At 37.7% G+C, this 20,833-nt stretch overlaps 1 protein-coding gene across 6 annotated transcripts in view; it reads right to left on the bottom strand.

Moving 5' to 3' along the window:
* The window catches only part of SEMA5A (semaphorin 5A), a 331,622-nt gene that overhangs the window by 211,332 nt on the left and 99,457 nt on the right, over positions 1-20,833 (bottom strand). For 5 of the 6 annotated variants that reach the window (XM_054059836.1, XM_054059835.1, XM_054059837.1 and 2 more), the window contains exon 3: positions 16,121-16,319. In XM_054059836.1, coding sequence (XP_053915811.1) covers positions 16,121-16,253 — 133 coding nt within the window. In that variant the 5' untranslated portion in view covers positions 16,254-16,319. Of the gene's footprint in view, positions 1-16,120; positions 16,320-20,040; positions 20,137-20,833 lie in introns of those variants that run through there. The other variant, XM_009570295.2, reaches the window with a different exon arrangement.

Consider the following 20,833-nt stretch of genomic DNA (forward strand, 5'->3'; position numbering starts at 1 on the left):
TAGAATTGAATTCAGTAGTGATCTTTAATGGTAAGTAACAAAGTTAAAAGGCAATAAAGATCTGATTTCATTAAAAAATTAACATAGATATTAAGAACTTCAGTAGTGTTTACAGTGTGTGTATGTATATGACACCTCATGCCATGGTATCCTTTTTGAAAATAGTAAGCACAAATGTATGCATATGGGCAGTACCACCTTCCTGAAGAAACACTGTTAGCAAAATAATAATAATAATAATAATAATAATAATAATAATAATAATAATAATACATAGCAGCACAGTTGAAAACTAGTACATTTGCAATATTAACAGAAGTCTCTGGGTGGCATCGGTACAACAAATTCACTAATCTACCGCCTGCTAAAGTTATTTTATAATTAACTGTATCTAATCTAAGGATGATATAATAATCCTTGTCTTCCTGAAGATATACAGTTATTTTAGCCTTAGATCTTGTCTTCATGTGGTACTCAAGTTACATTACTATCCTCTTCAAAGGCAGCAAGACACATCAGAAGTCTCTACCGTGATGTGCCACATTGACTCCATCACATTACCAAGCTGCCCTTGTGCCAACCTCGTTAACCCTAGAGGAATCTATTGGTGTCACAGCTGGGAAGAGGTGATCCACCCGTTCATTCATTCAGTGTTTCAGGATTTATTTGCAACATGCATTCTTTAAGGACACAGGTGAGCTTGTAAACACTGTGATGCTTCAGGAATCCATTGTCCCTAACTATTTTAAAACTAGGACTGAGAAAACCAAGGTTTTCTTCAGTAATTTCTGTGCATCATCGATATCAATTCAGTGTAATTGCAAACTTCTTATTTTAAAATTCCCATTATAATATAAGCATATCCATGAATAATAAGTTCACTTGGAACAACTTCAGGAAAAGTAGTATTGCTCTGTGTTGGAAAGCAAAAGTAGAAATATGGCCTGTTGCATCTTTTACAATTTACTTTTGCCTATGTATTTTTTTCATACATTTCCAACCACCAATCTTTTCTATCTCTTTCACTGTATTGTTTTCTCACAGAAATGCATTAAACACACCTTTGCTGGTAAAACATTGACTCACTGCAGATGAAAGGAAAAAACCTACCACAGCCTGAGCAAATAAAGGAAATACATGCAAATATTATTCCACAGGTTGCAACAAAAAGAGGATGCTATCATGACAGTTCAATCGAAGAATGGCTGTACTACTTCCAAAACCAAATGACGATTCATCCCATGTTACAAATATAGTTAGTACAGCAAATATTTTTCCATTTCTCTTACAGAAAAGACTAATTCTAGAAGTTAGAAGTACCCCAGCAAAAACAATATGATAATTATACTAATCTCAAAATTTGAATGTGAACACACGCCCTGCTACTTGCTGTTCTTCCATAAGGCTCATGGAAGAAGAACACTTCAGTAGAAGCTGAACACTTTGAAAACAGCAGTTCAGTACAAAGCAGAGTAGGCCTGCCCATTGCAGGCTGCTTTTCCAAACCCAGCAATTCCAGACATATGCTTTCTCTAGGCAATGGTACGTTGGCGGACCTGCTTCCAGGACCATATACCTCCTTAGCTTTATGACCGTGACTGCTTAGACACTTCGTCTTGCAGAACTGTTTCACTAAGGTGACTGTGTCTTGCTGCTGCAGAGCTATCTTCCACTGAAGGTTTGGGGGAAGTCACAGAATCATAAAATGGTTTGGGTTGGACGGGACCATGAAGGTCATGTAGTCCAATCCCACTGCACCGAGCAGGGACATCTTCAACCAGATCACGCTGCTCAGAGCCCCATCCAACCTGACCCTGAATGTTTCCAGAGATAGGGTATCCCTATCTCAGCAACCCGTTCCAGCACTTCACCACCATCAACGTAAAAAATTTCTTCCTAATATCTAGTCTAAATCTCTCCTTTTTATTTGAAAACCATTATGCCTTGTCCTATTGCTACAGGCCTTGCTAAAAAGTTTCTCCATGTTTCTTATAAGCCTCCTTTAAGTACTGAAACGCTGCAATAAGATCTCCTCAGAGCCTTCTCTTCTCCTAGCTGAACAACCCCAACTCTCTCAGCCTCTCTTCAGAGGGAAGGTGTTCCAGGCCTTTGATCATTTTGGTGGCCCTCCTCTGGACGTACTCCAACATGTCCATGTCTTTCCAGTACTGAGGGCTCCAGAGCTGGATGCAGTATTCCAGGTGTGGTAACACCAGAGTAGAGTAGAGGGGCAGAACCACTTTGCTTGACCTGCTAGCCATACTTCTTTTGATGCAGCCCAGGATATGATTGGCCTTCTGGGCCACACGCGCACATTGCTGGCTCTTGTCCAGCTTCTCATCCACCAGGACTCTCAGGTCCTTCTCCACAGGGATGCTCTCAATCTCTTCATGCCTCAATCTGTATCGATACTGGGGTTGCCCTGACAGTTGGAGATGCTGTAGAGTGCCCGATGCCTAGGCTGTACATACAGGCTCCCTGAAAGTTGCAATGCCAGGAGCATCCAACATAGTTACAGCTTCAAGTCAACGCTTTGGGTATTCATTACTCCTTTCCACATGGCTCCTAATGATCTCCTTCTTTAGCATGCATTTCAGAGGCAGAGAAAATAATTATTAATGCTTCTTAGAATAGTAGAGCTTAAGGTGGTACCAGCACTGCATTTTAGTCCCAGAGTTGAAGTTATTTACAAAAAGCAAGAAAATACCCTAGTAATCTGGCCCTCAGATGCCAAGCACATATATATTCCACCAGGATGAACCACAGGCCAGAAAGGCACATTTTCTGCTTTTTTTTAGTTTATCAGAAGGACAAACTACTTCATTAAGAACCTTAGTCAAATGGTCAAACAAGAAAAAAGCAATTCTTTAACATTTCAACATTACAGAAACAGACAAATCTGTTCTGACAAAAACAAAAAGCCAAGTAAGCCCCAGCCACCCCAATGAAATTCTTGGTTCAGTTGTTACTGAGATTAGAACATAATTGGCATGCTCACTTTTTCATATATATGATACAAACATCCATACGTCAAGGCTACGGAGGATCATGGATGTAACAGATCTAACAGTCTTTGCTACCAGAAGGTCCTAAAAATCTACATGGAGTTCACCAGAAGTAGACAGGATGCAAAACATATGGAGAAAAGTACCAGTTCAGCAACAAGAAGATAGCATTGGCTGACACCATTTCATGCTTCTCTGTAAAATGAAAGAATTGGGACAGTTGGGTCTCCTACAATACTCAGTATTTCATTTTAAGTAAACAGACTTTGCATGTAGCTCTTACCATAGAGAACACATTCATACCAGGGCTGACTTCAGTAATACAGAATTAAGAGTATGTGGACATCATAACTGAGAAACAAAAGAATATATATTTATAATATCTAATCCTTAACTTATAATAAAATTGAAAATAAACAATATTTCTTCTAAAAACTGAGAATATTTTTTAATCATAATATATTGAAAACTGTAGGCATTCTGGTAATTAGACAGTAATTACATAGTAAAAACTGTGTAGTTTCTAAAATAGGTATGTAGGAAGATATAAGAAAATAAAACATCATTTCTCCCTATCAAGAAAAAATAAAAATATTGTTTAGGCAGGATTAGATAACGCAATCCAATCCTCTATAAAATAAAAGATGGATTTATGACTTTGCCCAACATGATTAAATCAACAACCACAAACTAAAAGATTCGTCTTTTAAGTCTTACCACACTACATTTGGTTTCCCTGTGGAAACATGTCAGATCTCCATCTGCAGTTCAGAGCTCATCTTTGCTTACAGAGAGAGGGAAAAGAAAACCCACAACAAAGGGACAAAACCAGCCTCAAAACTGCAGCTCCCTTTCAAGATCCAGGATTCTGGAGTTCTATTTAGATCACAAACAAGGCAGCTGCCTTCCTTTTACTATCCAACACAACTTAACACAGTCCTGAAGTTTGCCTTTCTTTACAAACAGAACTGTAGAGGCCAAGAAATAAATATGTAGCTCCAGCTTTATCTAGAAGCTCTGACAGCTCCCTGAGCTCCTCTGGACCTTAAATTGTCTGTAATAAAACAAATCACAAGACCATAAACCTCTTGACGTTTTTCAGAAAGTTTACCACATGCTTATTGTGCCTCTATTTTTTAAACAAATATATGGCTTCAGAACAATTTTGGAGGTAATGAAGCAGGTCTATAAGTAATTTATTTATTGTTAATGGGAAAAAGACTCCAAAAAATAAGGCATACTTAGAGTATACGTTTCTTGACTTTAAACAAGTGAACTTGAACTTCTTTCTTAATCCTACGGTAAACTTCCTTCTACCGACTTCTCACATCTTTCTTTCATTCTATATAAAGGACAAAGTCATTGACTCCACAATTTGCCTACTGCTCTCAATGCAGGGCAGACAAAGTCACAGCAATTGCCTTACCCTGGTTCGCTGACCTGCTTTTACAATCCACTTTAACCTCCGAAGTCTCAAGGTCTAAAATCCAGCCTGCATTCCTGTTTTTGTTGCCTGCCAGAGCTTCCCCAGCTAGAAGTACATATTTCTGCATTCTTATGTGTGTACATATGTCTATTACTGGGATAATTAAAGGGAATTTGGATTCTGACTGTCTGTGCCCTCGGGGAAGAGACAGTAACATCTGCTGCAATGACTAGTTATTTATTATTTTTCTGAACAAGGGGTTTGAATTGTTTATGCTTCATTGTTCAAACACAGAAAGTGCATACAAATAGAAGACCGTGTAAGGGAAAAAAGACTGAACCCCCACTTAGATGAAAGCAGTTTTGGTGCTATGAGCACAGTTTTTATATACTCAGAATCACTTGTGAGTTCTACAGAAATTATGCAGTGACAAGGTATCAGCCATCATATACAATTACATTCCCTTTGAGATTTCTTTTGCTCATACACAGAAACAGTATGAAAATAGAGCCCCGGACCATTCCAAAAAATAATAGCAAAACCTACTTTGCAAAGTTACACAAGCCAGCTGGAAGAAATCTCATTAACCATACCCTTCCCACTTATGAGGAAACAAATCCTTGACTCAAACATGGCATACCAGTTGTAATAATATTTTTAGATTATACAGTATCAGTCATCTGAGGATAGCATTGTATTTTTAAAAAAAAAAAAGTTTAATAACAGTTTAAGTGGTGAAGAACTATGCTTAAAAATTTTCAGTTGCCTGATCTTCCACACCGTATTTTGAACAAGAAATGTAGAGTGACTGTCAAGTAATCCAAGAGTTGAAACAGGACTTTACAAATCTTTTTCTGCCTTGAAGCAAAAAGCCTTCCAATCTCTACTAATTGTTCAAATTAGGAACCACGAAAATACCACTCCAGCAGACTACCATGAAGAAACAAATAAAAACTAAGGGGAAAGAAAGGAAGAGCCAAAACTGAAGCACCTGAGTTTGGGGAGCTCAGTTCTGGGATTTCTTCTATGACGAATTTAATTGTAATACAGGTTTATGTGTTTCTGCTTGTAGATTGCATTTTACTGCCATTCTTACTCTCTGTCATCATCACATGTATCTGTTCTCATTATCTTGAAATGGAATATTCACAAATATCAGCCTGAATGACATGACCACTACAAACTCAAACCTACTGCTGCAGAAACACAGCAGAGATTGCTATCTGGCCTCTCACTGTTTAGATTCTTCACTGTATCAGCTGTGGGAAATTGCTATCCTCAGAGCAATCACTAAATTTTGGTTTTTTGAACCTATCAGTAGTAGATTTAGCATCCCTACTCCTGTTGAAATGTGTATACACCTGGCTGTACAAGAGAGAGGAGCTTGAGGGCAATGGATATTTAGAAGAGAAAACAAGTGTAAAAAAGAATTTTCAGATGGGGGCACCTGGAGAATCACAAGACAGATTTTAGGTGTCATGTTTGTAAGGGCAAACCAAGGAGTCACCTCCATTGAATTTCACAGCTAGAATGAGTGTTCTGTAGATCAGTAAATAACTTAACATGCATTAGAAAAAAATTAACTTCAACAGGAAGCAAAGAGGTCTGAGGAATCACTGGAAAATACTAAAATCAATTTACTTTAACAGGCTACACATGATGGAATGTTTTACAGGTTGTATCATTCAAGATTCCTATATATACGTAGGAATATATTCCTACATATATGTACACATACATACAAACACACATATTCAGGCAAAGGAGGAGGCATCCAGATAAGAAATATGAAACATCAAAACTGCACAGTTCAAGGAAAAAACCCAAACCCAATAGTTTTAAGTGCAAAGATGACCAGAAGCCTGTCATCAAATTATAAGCAGATTTAACTAGATTTGGGATTATGTTCAGGTAAGGAGGCACAAAAAGGCATTCAGCATAAAATCATAGACAGTGCAGTGCTAACAAAAGGTGCTGAAGCAGAGATCCAGAAAGACTTAAAAAAAAAATAATTCAAGGAAAGTTCTGGAACCAACATTAACATAGTAAGAAAAGATTAAGGCCAAGTTCCCATGCTTTAGGAAGCCTGGGGGAGAGCATATGTGTTGCAAAACTATATTATGTGAGATTTAGATAGACAGCATAGAGGGAAAGACCAGAAGAACAATGGGGACACATCAGGGAGAAGATAAGGAGGAGGGAAAACCTCACAGAAACAGAAGAATTATTATCCTGCACCAGACTTATGTTCCTTCTGTTTTAATATCCTGGTTTTGTCAGCTGCTAGTTCAAGATGGCCCAGAAAAAAGGTATAAGGAGCCTGTGGCAGACAGCAGTGCTATTATAAATCAAGTCTCAATATTACGTCTCAATCCAATCTCTACAAATGAGGAATGTTCTAAACATGAAACATATAATTTAAGAGCAGAAAAGGGGGAGGAGAGACTACAGAAAGCTAATCAATGCAAGAGATCTAAAATAAAAGAAATACAAGAAATGAGTGAGAATTCCCAGGAGAAATTGAAAGTAATCATTGAAGGAAGATGAAACAAGAGAAACCTTCTCCCAATTTACACTGTAAATCACGTTGCAGGTCAGTTGGTTGACACTTCAGGGCATGGACCCATTCAGTGGGATAGGCAAGAGATGAGCATGCTGTGAAAACTATACTGTGAAGCTCATCTGTGTTTCATCCGGCATCTGCCTTTCACCATCCTGGTTTAAAATTTATTTTGCCCTGGAGAGGTTCTGCCAGTCAAAAACCAGTAACTTTACATCTAAGCCAGCACAGAGCCCACATGCTCTTCCCAGTGAGCATAGTTACCCCTTCTCGTTACCAGCTCCAGCCCCCACACTGCTGCTGCTACCTGCCATCTGGAATGTTAAGAACAGGGATGGAGTGACACGTAACACACTTGACATCCTTAGTCATGGCCTTTCTTCAGGGAGGTTTAATCTTTCACTTTTTAACACTTACATGCTGGCTTTGGCAACCAGCCACAGAATTCATTTTGAAGGAAATAGTGTTGTATTGATGCGGGAAAACAGTATTTGTTCTCAACAAGGAAGTTTTTAAAGAAACCTGCTGAATTTTTATATATGTATTATATATATATATATTGTAGGGAATGGAAACAAAGCCAACTGCCTATAGACAGTTACAATAAAGCCATGTTATTTTGCGTGGAAAAATATCAGTTTCAGTTAGCAAGATCTTGTTCATAAAACTGACTATCTTGTGATGAGGCATTCTTATTTATGTTGTCATATGAACATACTAAACTTCATTTACATTGTTTTAGCATAATACAATTTCTTGATTCTATCATTTTTCCCAATACTATAGCTCTTAAAATATTTTCTGTCTGAAGATAAATCTTGCAAAAAATACAGAAACTAACAAAACCAGTCATATTGTAACACAAAGGACATCCAGGATAAAGCCTGACACTAATCTTGGTAAGAGCTTGAAGTCAGGACTTCAAAGTGGAATATGCTTCCCACTCCCTCCACTCCCTTACTACAAAAAACAGAAAATGCCCCAAGCCATAAAAAGAAAGTGATGAGCAAGAAAAAGAAAAGGAAAAACAACAATCCTACAAACAACAGAACAACACTTCTTTTTTGTAGAAATTATTTTTGTTCTAAAGAGTGCTGTCAAATTCCAGGTATTTGCCATTATTAATAACTACTTTAGTTGATATACTGTAGAGCTGGGTGTAAAATAGTGAGCTCCTAATTCTCAGAAATAGTAGAGAAGGACTGCATTTCTTTGTCCGGAACACCTTCAGAACAAATCCTGAAGTCGGCATTGTAAGCTGAAAGATAAGCATATGACAATTCAAAATGTGGTCTCACCTGGATGTGTCAAATTGCCACATAACAAGTGAGTATCTACCACGTTCAGCCACGCAAACAAAATCTGCTGCTATTCAGTGTCCTATAGTCTTGCCAACAGCAAATTGCTGCAGAGGAACACAGGAAAGAAAGCATGTGAAAAAAAAATCACTTTGAAGAAATACTGACTGCACTTCTCTACTTCCACCCATTCTGTCAAATAAACACAAAGAATCTCTGAGAGTTTATTTAAGATATAGAGGGGGAAAATTAACATGTTTTCCTCCAGACCTTTAAGATTCCTAGAAATTGCAGAGCTCCCAGCAAGGCCCAAGGGTGGGCCAGGGTTTCCCCCAGATCTCTCAGGCAAAGAGACAGCCAGCAGAAGGTGGCTTTCAGTGACAGGCAGTAACAGCAGCAGGTACAAGTGAGTGAGTGCAAGACAGTCCCTGTAAATGCTGCACAGAACATGAAAGGGAAGACTACTGGAATGAGCCGTTCCAGAAATTCGGTCACTACCAAGTATAAAAACAGTTGCCCAGGATAAGAAAGCCAGTAACTGCAACTGTCGCCATCCTTCATGAACTAACAGTCCAGGTTAATTCAGAAGTAACTAAGAAGAACTGAATTAAGGACGTTTCTTGTCAAACATAGAGACGTGTTGCTGACAGTGCTGAAAAAGGCCAGGCAGGGTGCATGGGCACACTTGCCAGCAATGGAGCCCACAGGGTGACCCACTCCACACAGCACAACTGGGTACTGCTGGGATGTGACGACTGCAAAGCCACAAGCCCCACGAAGCCCTGGGCAGAAATCGGTTACATCAACAGGCTGACTCTCAGGTCCTTAGCCATGCAACGCCAGCTAGCCATATATGTGCCCTTCCACTTCAGTCGACACTCATTAGATTTGGAGATGTTGCAATGCACTCCCTGAAGAGAGAGAAGAACAAAATTCACATGAACTAGCATTTAGATTATGCATAGAGAACTTAAAACTTCAGGAAAACATAATTTACACTGTGCCAGATGATTTAGAAACAATGCATATGTTTCATTAACTCCTTTTCCAAGGGGTACATCAGTAGAATACTCACACTGATGACTGTCAATAGAAGGGACAGTCTGTTATGAAAAAAAAAAAAAAATTACTGTCTGCTGGAGAAAAAAAAAAAAACAGAACAATCAAAGCAATATTGTGTTTCCTCTTGTGTTTAAATACATCAAAACTTCTAGAAGATGACAGAACTTCAGCTGCTTAGGAGCTCTACTCATTGGTTACTTTAACATATTCTAGTTTGGATGTTTGACAACCTTTCAGTAAAAATGCCTATCCCCATAAAAAATCCCTCTCTTTTGAGAGAAAGAAGAAACAGGAGGGAAAAAAAAAAAAAAAGAACAAAAGACCAGAATGTAACTCCATCTGTCTGCTTTTCACAGCTAGTGGAATGTGGACAGGAGCCTCTCATCCTGCTACTTCATTAACAACCAGGAAATTTCATATGCTCCAGACTTCCACATTAGGGCAACAGGGACAAAATCAGCCCGGGAAAGGCCATGAAAAGGCTCACAGGACATGCATGTGTGGCTTACTGGCTATTGCAGTCACTGCTGATTTTCAATTATCGGAAACTTATTAAAATTATTAATATGGTATGATGGGCCAGCTCTTGACTGGGATGCCAAAAGAACTGTAAATTGATCCTTGCTTTAAAGCATGACCAATTCTGGGCAGGGGGATGGGAATACGTTAGCCGGTATCTAAGTCTCTGCTTAGAGAACTCAGTCCTTGCCCTACTCTGTTTTTTGTGGGAATGCATATCAAAGATACCAGATGATTAAGGGAAACAGTAAGGGGATAATACTTGTCAGTCTTCAACGCTATAATTTTTAAAATTAACTGTAAGCAGTTGAAAGCTGCCATTCTCAAGCTAGGTGCTTAGTCTCCTGTGCAAAAAGTAAAGGCAAACCTGATTAGATACAAATTCCTCTACAAGAGGGACTAGTCCTTGACAGGGTAGTGGAAGCAATCTTGTAGTCCTATTGTCTAGACAAAGCAAAGCTGAAATATCTAGCAATCAACTGTTCTTGAGTGATGAATCATCTTTATTTAAAGAAAAAAACAAAAGAGAATAGGGGATGGAAATCAATACATCTCAATCCCACTGCTGAAGCTGTCAGGAGGTCATTAAAGCGTATTTTTGAAAAACAGTGGAAAGAGAAAGAAAAAGCAATAAAAACTGAGCAGCTTAATAGACTAATATTAGTATAAACAGTACTTTGCAACAAGATTAAGGAAAAGAGAAGGGAGTACAAACAAAAACAAGTTCATACAACATGTATCCTTCACTCAGCCCACATTTTATTTCCTCTTGGCACATGTTAAATGCATGCACTCTGTATACAAACCACATGATAAAATGAGCAAAGCAATGTACTGAGTCTATATTACTTAAAAAAACATCAAGTGAGGGAATTCTATGGTGGTTAGAAAAATACATTTCTTAAGATTCTCAAACCAAGGAATCAAAAAATAACTGGTAGTTTTCTTTTCTGGTTAACCTCAAGTAAAATGAAGGGTTTATGTTCATTTCTTCTATGGATTGAGATACGTTATTTTTGAGCATGTTTATTCAACAGATAATTTTAGAAGCTCTAATTAGTGATATTTTATATATATGCTGTGCTGTAAAGAAATTACGTCAGCTGATGCTTTTTTGTTGAGACAGCACAACCTGAAATTTTGACTCTTTTATAGAAGCATAAAAGAATAAGATTTGCCCCAGAGCAGATGATCTCAGCTGTGCGCTCAACATGAATTAATTCAGGTTCACAACTGCACTTACTTCTGATAGAAAAGTCTAAGAAATTCAACTTTACACAGATTAACTGCAGGACAGTCAATACTTACAACTTCACACCTGAAATTGCAGTTCGGTCAATTTTTTTTCCAGCTTACTCTCACACACCACTAAGCAGCTAGGATGGCCTCTTCAGTTCTACCTCATGGATGGGTCTGCCTACAGCATGAGTCTTCAGCTAAGAGTACAAGTTTTGACACGTCTGACAGTTTCAAAGTTCAGAAGATGTGGGAGGGAAACAGGGTGCCACTCTCACTACTTTTACAGGGTTTTTTTAAAAAAAAATCAGTAATAGAATATCAGTTCCATCTACCACAGAGCTTCTGTAGAGCAAGCAGCTGACTGTTTTAAAACCTATGGCAATATTTAGACAAATGTTACACTACTTATGTGGTTTTTTCGGGGATTTTTTTGTGTAAGAGTAGTTTAACTTTTTTAAATAGCCATTGTTTATCAGGGTCATGTTATTTTTCTAAACACCGTTCACCTATCATTTACCCCTCACTGTTTCTGCCCACAGGAAATTTGGTTTCCACGGTCTTTTATAACTATTTATGTTAAAAAATGTCCCTTTACTACATTAAGAGAGTGTATTTTCCAAGACATTGATGATCAGACTTTTCTGAGCTAACATTTCATATCTCCATGCACATGAAAGCAAATCCAGATAAAATGAAACTTAATAAAAATAAAATGGCAAGGATCTCTTTAATGACCTGTTTATTTCAGCTCTTTATCTTTCTTTAACTCTTAAGTTATTTCAAGCATAAATATACTTACTTACACATTGTAAACATATGGAAACGGATGCAAAGACCAATAATCTCATACTATGAGTCTCTTTGTGCCCACAGTCATCTGCACCTTGTTTCCTTGTACCCAATTCTGTAAATTGCACACAATTTATAATCTCTGGTTTCTAACACCTCTATTGGATTTATGCTAGCATAGCTGATGAATCCTTATTATATGCATGTAACATACACAGATAGATTTTTCTTTTTTTCTTAAAGGCTGTATTTCAACAGACTGGCACACCTTTGCCCATCTGGAGGCAGATTCCCGCTTGGAGAGAAAGTAATTGAAAGAGGAACTACGCATTGTGACCGTTAGCTCCAACAGTAAACAATGAACTGCACACTACCAGGCTGATACTGTCAATCCATCCCATTTTCAGAGGTCTGCTTTTATATAAATCTGATTTCTTTGATACTTCCTACAAACTGTAAAAAATGAGAAAAGGAAATTTCCAGCTTCCAAGGAAGATGCAAAATGCCTTATTCTAGTCTGGAGAAGACCTATGACAGCAGATTTTGGAGCTGAAATATTTTAGGATCTACAGCAGACTTTCTTATTTATTATATTTTCAGGGAGAGGAAAAAGGTGTCCTAACATTAATCACACAGAAAAACAAATTACACCATAATTATTACTACTGTGGATGAGAAACATTAAATGAAAGAGATCTTTAGACCATGTCAAAAATCCTTCAAAAATGCATGCATCTTCCCTGCTTTTGCAACTTCTCTTTCCTCTTCCAGTGGCAAACAAAGTACTCAAGTAAAGGTTTTCAACTGGTGGGTGAAATTCTTCCCCTTTGATATCAGGATGTATATCACAGGTAAGGTCAATGATAGAAATAGTATATGCCTCTCTACACAAGATAGCTTGACAGATCTTCACCTAAGTGAGCAGTTTTTGATAGGCAGTGGGAAAGAAAGTAAGGTCTTTCAGGAGATACATTTCCTTTCCATATTTCACCATGACAATTCCTGGGGACTGCTTTTTCTTTTTGTTAGTTTTTTTGCAGCTATTCATCTGTATACTATACCAGGCTCTCACACCATTAGTTTTATTTAATAGTTTATACTCCATCTACCATGGCTTTTGAAAAGAAAACAAATCAAATAAGTACATCGCTATTTTGGCATAGCAGAAACTATGAAAAAAGGCTTTAGTCAGTTATAAATAAAACAAAAGAGTTGATATCTCTGTAAAGTAAATATTGAGTTTACAAGCTTTAAAGTACCTACCACTCAATTCCATTCAGCCTTGGTTAATGTTCAGCATTTCAGCATACCACACAACATTTAGCTCTGATGGATCTAATGTTATTATAAAAAGACTACAGAATATTGTATTAATGCAGCATTCAAACTAAAGCTTTTGTAACTGTTAAAAATAGATTTCAAGACTCTGTTGGTCTAGCAGCACTAATAATGTCAATAGATACAGAGGGCATTTTCCTGTAGGCATTCATGAAGTCAGTAAATGCCACAGGAGGAATAGAGACACTGGGAAAAGGGCTGGCTGGATCCTGCCAACTCCTACTGCAGAACACATTCACAAAATATCTCTTTTTGCATGCATCTCTTTTTTTATACCTTGATAACCCAAGCAGTCCATTCCTAAAATACAGACTAAAAGACAAACCTCTTGGTCATCTTTTCCTTTGGTCTCTGCTTTCCCTTAACCTGTAGTCCTGCAACTACCAGTCAACCACTTGTGTGCTCACATCAGTTATGTTACCTAGCTATCACATATTGTATACAGCATTGCAAATATGTTTCTACACATACTTTTTAAGATTTACTGATGATCCCTGACAGATTTTTTTTTTGAAGATGAACTACAGCTTCAAAAGATGCAACTGAAACAAGATGACAGAGGAGGTCTCTGCCCCAAAAAGCCTTAGAATAGTAACTTAGAACTAGAAGACCAACACTAGAAATTAAATACAACAGAGAAAAATAACAGCCTAAAAGGCACAATCAGGCTATATTCAAGCTACTCATAAATTCTGGCTGAGTCAGATTCATAAACCAACACATTTTTAATCAACTTTTAGCACAGAACTCTAGAAATTAGTCTCAATTATTTGCTTTTACAATTGTGTATACCAAGAAAAAGTACCTGTAGTGATCCCTCAGTTTATGAAATTAAGCAGTTAAGTGCCAGAATTATGACTGTGCTACTTTAATTTGCAAAATTGTGTATGTATATTATGATAACATTTTTAACTAAATTATACATATAACATGAATGCTAAGAAAACGGCTATTTCATGAGAATAAATCAAACTATTTAATCCATCAATAAATGACAGATAAAGGTCCCTCTTTGAAAATAGACTGATGGCTTGCAGTTCCCAGGTAGAGAATGTAACCACTTCAGTTCATTTGTCAATGTATTTGAGAAAGGGACAGCTGGCACTATCACCATTAATAAACCATTAAAATGCCAGAACCAAAATAATTTCTGTAGATAATAAAACATCACTTTCTCTAAATTTATGAAAAGAATGAAAACAAATCTTTTTTCAATTAAAATTCAATAAATCTTAATTTACTGGAACAAAAAAATTACACGTGCTTTCTCAGAAAAACAGGAGGATTGTAATATAATCTCTGCATCTTAATCCCTACATCCTCATGGCTACAAACTATTTGGAACTCATTCTAAGTTGCAATACTAATGGAAAAATCTCAATACAAATAAACAAAAAGATCAGATAAGTTATTAAATGCCTCAGATTTTTACAGACAACATCGTTCAAGTGTTCTTCTCTTTGCTCCAACTCTCCTTTAGCAGTCTATCCCAATACTCAAGACAACAACCAGACTGGCTTGGCAAAGCAAGGAACTCATGGTAGAGCTCCAATGCAGGAAGGCTGTTTGTATGAGGTATAAACAGGGACAACATGACCAAGGAGGAACTTAGAAACACCACATGGGCATGTGGTTAAACAAAGTTCAGCAGGAGTTACGGCTTGCCAAGAATGTCAAGGGCAACAAAAGTAGACTACTGCTACAACAGCAATGAAAAGTCAGAGAAAATATAAGCCTGTTGCTGAGATGGATCTAGTGCCAGAAGACAGAGATCACACTGAGGAACTCAATATCTCCTTTGTTTCAAGCTCCTAAAGGCACCCGGTGTTTAGCGAAGGGGTTCAAGAACTACCAGCAGTAAATGTGACCCGAGTCTGGGATGACTTGCAAGACCTCAATCAATAAATAAACCAAATACACCCACAAACACTGAAATAACTAGCCAGTCTTAATCTCTGAGAAGTCACAGATATGAAGCAAGGTCCTCGGTATCCAAAAGAAAACAAATGTGGGAAATACAGGCCAGTTAACCTCACTAAAGTTCCTGGGAAAGTTATGGAGTTAGTCTGCTTGAAATGCACTTTTCTACTTTTCTGAACACATAGAGGAGAGGAAGGTGACTGAGAACAGTCAGCATGGATTTGCCAAGTGTAAATCATTCCTGACCAACCCAATTGCTTTCTATAATAAAATTACTAGTTTCAACAATGAGGGGAGAGCAGGGGATGTCATTTACCTGAAGGCTTTCAACACTGTCTCACTTCAACCCAAGATGTTATAGTCTGTCTCTCCATATGGGCAACCAGATGGGTAAAAAGCCAGTTGCGTGATCAAGACCAGAGAGTAAATGTGTAAATGAAGTAATGTGACCTTACTTCACCATGAGAACAGTAACAAGCAGAATGTCACAAGGGCTGATCCTGGCAACTCTCCTATTTAACACCTAAATCAAGGACCAAGGAGAGGTAACAGATTGCAGTCTGTAAAGTTTGCAGATAACACCAAATTCAGAGAAACAGTTGTTAAGCTTGAGGGCAGGTGTGCCATCCCAAGGGATCTAGACGGGTTGGAGGAATAGGCCAAGAGCAACTTCATGAAATTAAGTGTACACATGCAGAGTCCTGCACCTCAAAAGGAACAACCCCATGCAACAGTAGAGGTTGATTTTAATCACAGAGGAAATGAGTCACCCTCCTTTAAATGACACATTCAGCACCAAATTGTGAACAAACTTTGCAAGCCTAGTGGTCTTTACCTTGTATGGAACACAGGGTTACTACATAACAGCACTGAATGCACTTTTTTTCCCCACAGAGGTTTCCATGAACCAATCACACAATCCTTAGCCCACTTCTGGAGAAGTAGTTTTGTATCTACCCCTTACCTTTGTAGGCAATAACCGGGTGCTCAGCTCTGTGGCAGTGGGTATCTGCTGTTGTTGTTGGCTCCAATATTCCCAATACTCCAAATCCTGCCAACAGCAGTGCGAGGAGGCAACTTCCTTTCATGGTGGTCATGCTGTCCTCCACAGCAGTCACTTCTTTTAACCGATTACTCTTCTTGCACTCATGTGGGAAAAGCACCTGTAGAATTCAAAGAAATCTATTCAAGAACAAAAGCAAGCTAGAGAAAAAATTAGACAACTTTGACATTTAAAACAAAACAAAACAACACCACTTTCTGTCCATGCATCAACTCCTCAAAAGTATGCTATCAGCTATTCCTGTAATTTCTTCAGAAACTTATCATCAGTTACACAATTTAGGAATAATGATTTCTTTTATCACCCAGCAAGATTCAAAAACTTTTATTCATTTCCCCTCTCTCCTACTTTAAAGTATTTTTTCTGTAATGTGGGGTGGGAAAAGAGTGTTCTGAAGCACTTTTCATTTTACTTTTTTTAGATACAGCAAACACATCTAAATCTACGTTCCACATTCACTTGAATCCTCTGCCCCTCACTCTGCCTTCCTCACAAAGGAAAGAGTGCTTTTATTCCTTGATAGTATAAGGTAGGAAAGTAATTCCTCCTTCACATTACTGACTGTTCCCTAATGCAGAAATGTCATTCTGCTAATTAATGGAACAATTCTGGAAAAGATAATCAGCAACATTGACTTCTAATACATTTGACCTCACTGAAATGCAATGTGATGTTTAATAAGGTGGAATTTTTTTATTTCTGTAAAATAAACATCCTAAAAATATAAAACAAAGGGCTGTTAATTAAAAGATACTTCACAGTAAGATCAGTGTATTTTAAAATCTACACTCAGAAAGCAGAATGGGTAGTAAACATTGCTCTCAAACACTACTGTTGCACCAGCTGTCATAAGATGAACTGCTCTTCTCTTACCGTTTTTGCTGCCTTTGGAAGCCTTCTCGCTAAAACCTGGACACATCTAATCCTCATTAATTTAAACTAAAATAAATAGATCAAAGACCAAATATGTCTGAGTGGTACATAAATTTAATAGTCAATTTTAGCTTCTCTGCTAAATTTGCTTATGCTTCAGAAAAAAAGAAGTGGGAGGGAGGAGAGCTTCTAGGAAGTTAAATTCATATCCCTACCTTTCTAAGCAGTATATCTCATGATGTCATCTCCAAATCTGAATCTGTCCCTATAAATAGCTTGTATCTTGCAACAGGCAGTATTTGCTCATAGGAATTCTGTACATTCACATATATAGGGCCATAAAGAGCATGTTCCAATGTATTGGTACTTCATTTTCTGCAAGGGTGACATTTTGAGCATTATGCACTATTCTTATCCAAATTCAACAGTTTATATGGGTTATATCATAGCTAATGGATATTACTAACTTACAGATCATTCAAGTAAATTACTAAGAGCTACTTTTAATTCAGGTTTCTGTAACATTAGGTATGTGTATTTAGGAAGCAAAAAGAAGGACAGATACCAATGACTCAAAAGTTGAGTTTTCTTGCATACAGTACAGCAGCAGGTACTGTAAAACCTAGGAATATGCTACTTGCACTTTAAAGAACTATAAACTTTATTTCTTATAGTTTCTAAAGTCTCAGAAATACCCACAAATGTGTGAATATACTGGATAGAAATTAAACAAGAATAAAATGAAGCATCTGTATGGGAAAATCAGCCTTCTGTGTTTCCCTGGCTGTAAATGAAGCTCCATGGTCTTTATTTAATCAAGCTGCTGTATCCCAAACAGATTTAAAACATCAACTCTACCCAGGACACAATAAAAAGACAGTCTTGTTTCCCCAGAAAGAAAGAAAAGGATCCATACTCTTACTAAATCTGTAAATATTTACAATGCCATGGTTTCCATTACTAAAAGGATACTGACTTTCATGGAACAAATCCTCATATTAATAACATCTAAAATATAAATGTGGACAGGTCTGTTGTCTTGTATCCTACAGGTATTGAGAAGATTTCTCTCCACCTATCCTCTGTGTACAGAACTCAGTAACAGAAGGAAAGATTCCTTCACAGCAATGCCTTTCCTCAGCCTCTAAATCCAGACAGCATCCTCTGGAAAGGCAGGCTACTTACAGGCTGGCTTACTTAGTTTCTCCTTCAGCAGTATTTGATGAGAAAGGAAAAAAAGCAATTCAAGATTTTCTATTTTATCTGAGCCAACAAGTCATACTTATTGCTAAAGAGAAGTTTGAACTTAGGATGCAAGGCATGTAACTGCTAATGTTAGGTCCAAGTAGATTTCTTTAGAGACTATTCCTCCCAGGTACTAAAATTGTATATTTAAAATGAAATAATCAGGATGTCAGTATTTCTAGATCAGTTAAAATATCCATCCTGGAAGTATAATTTACCTCTGAATTGCAAACTATGTTTCCTTTCATTTAATTATAATAATACTCTATAAAAAAGAGAGGTGCCACACTAACTACACCTGTCCAGCAGCAAAGCTGTTTTCACATTATTATCTTTTCTGATTGTGTGTCAGTTTAACTGAATTCTGAGTGAATTTATGTCAATATGAGTATACAAACAGTAGAGTTTGGCATAATTAAAAGATGCCAGTTTCAGAACTGGTTCTGGGTACATGCATCCACATAGAAGTCTGGGATTTCTTTACATGTACACCAATGTCTACTCTCAGAGATCCTGCTGATGTCATCTGTTGTGGGAGACCCATTCCACTTCCCCTGAGTGCTTCACTATCCTTCTTGGTTTGCAAACAGTAAAAGTTTGATAGAAATTTACTCATGCTAACTACCTACTCTGCGTAACATGCATCTTCTTGCTCAAGCATGAACCTGAAAAAAAAGGACTTGTCTAATGAAACAGATTATATGTTGTATGGGTTCATTAGAATGGAATTATGAGTTCAAAGAAAGATGCTGTCCAGTCTTGGCAACACCGCTAGTGACAAGCCCTGAAGCCCAAAAGGAGAAAGTGATGGAGGCGTGGCACAGGCATCAAGAAAGGCCGCGTCAGTCTAAAATAATAGTGCTGGCCTCTCTTCCAGTGAAAAATATGAATGCCTAAGACACACTTTTTTTCACAAATGAACTGTGATTTTTTTTTTTTTCAGTCATCCTTCTCCTCATAATACAAAGACACAAGGTGAATGAATATCAAAACTCATTTAAATCTTGCTTCCAAAAAACCCAACCAGTTGTTTCTTCTATAGTGATTAATCCTGTTTCCCTGTCAAAAGTGCAAATAAATGCTATACTTCTTTATAATGTAATTACTTTGAAATACATTCCTTACTCAATAGAGCTTTAAAAAAACAATTTGTATATCACTCAGATATACAATTAGATTACAGCAACAGCTCAAAGATCACCTCATTAAACATGAAGATGAGACTGGAGGCTATAGAATTTCTTCACTGAAATAATCCAGCCATACACTATCATGTCTCATCACTGGACCCAGCAATGTAGACTGTTTGCTGTGCAGCAGAGTAGCATATTCTAATTTGCATTCTCATAAAGACAGAGCCAGCTTCAATTAACAAACTGATTACAGAGTTGTATCAACTTTATTTTAATATTGACTGTCATTTCTGCTGTGGCATGAATGTTAAGATCTACAAGAGTCAGTTACCCATCAGCTGTCATTGACTAACAGTCAAAAAATCAATCCTCAAATTTATAGTGACATTCTGCCAAATATCTGTAGTTGATGGTGACAACTTATAAAGGAAGAATCTGTCATCAAAGTTCATTCTCCAGTGCTGCTCAAGGAGCTGAAATATTCGTGATTTCCACAAAGGGAACACTAACGCAAGTACAGTGGCCTGAGTGAAGCAAGAAGTTTGAAATAACACCTCAGATATCATTTACCACATCATGGGCATGTCCACCTCATCAGTGGGGTTTAGCACCAGTGGATCGCAGCTCTCTCAGCAAGCACCAGTCAATCCAGTGGGTTCACACGGAAGAGCACCACAAGCAGCTTAGAGGTAAAAAAAGGAGTCAAAACAGCGCAAACTAGGCCCAAATTCCAGCAAAATCTGAGCCTGTTTTTTTTTTTTTTTTTTCATATCCCTTTCTCTTTTAACTATCCCTTAGCTCCTGGACCTTTTTGGCCACCTTTCAAGCCCCAGATTACCACTTCTAATGCCCTTCCCCTCACAGCCAGCGAAGTACACTCCCCCATGCATTGCTTGGGACATCCATTGAACTCTGATCCTCAGACTGGCCATCAGAAGCTAGCCTGAGACAGCAGAAGGGATTCTCCTCCTCAGACATACTATAAAGCCACAACAGATTTTCCTTTGCAAAATAACTTTAATGGAAAAACCAAACTTGTAATCATTATTTGCAAATAATGGTCTGAAAAGTAGAGAAAAGGTTGGAAAGAAAATCAGAGGAAACTTAACAGACAAAGGAAAGACATAAAGTGAGAGGAAATAAACCAGGAGGAGAGAGAAGTGTCATCTAGAGCAGGAAAAGATATGGAGAGTGAAGAACTGCAGTAATTCAGGGATCTGCATAGACATTCCTGCATTTCATTTCTCCTTTCTCTCTTTACCACACTGCTTGCTCATTTTCCAGCTGGTACTATTATTGGCAAACCAAACACGTTTCCTCAGGGACCAAAAAGATGGTCAACACCATCAACATGGCATACAAC

The sequence above is a fragment of the Cuculus canorus genome, chromosome 2 (genome assembly GCF_017976375.1).
Source record: "Cuculus canorus isolate bCucCan1 chromosome 2, bCucCan1.pri, whole genome shotgun sequence".
NCBI lineage: Eukaryota > Metazoa > Chordata > Aves > Cuculiformes > Cuculidae > Cuculus > Cuculus canorus.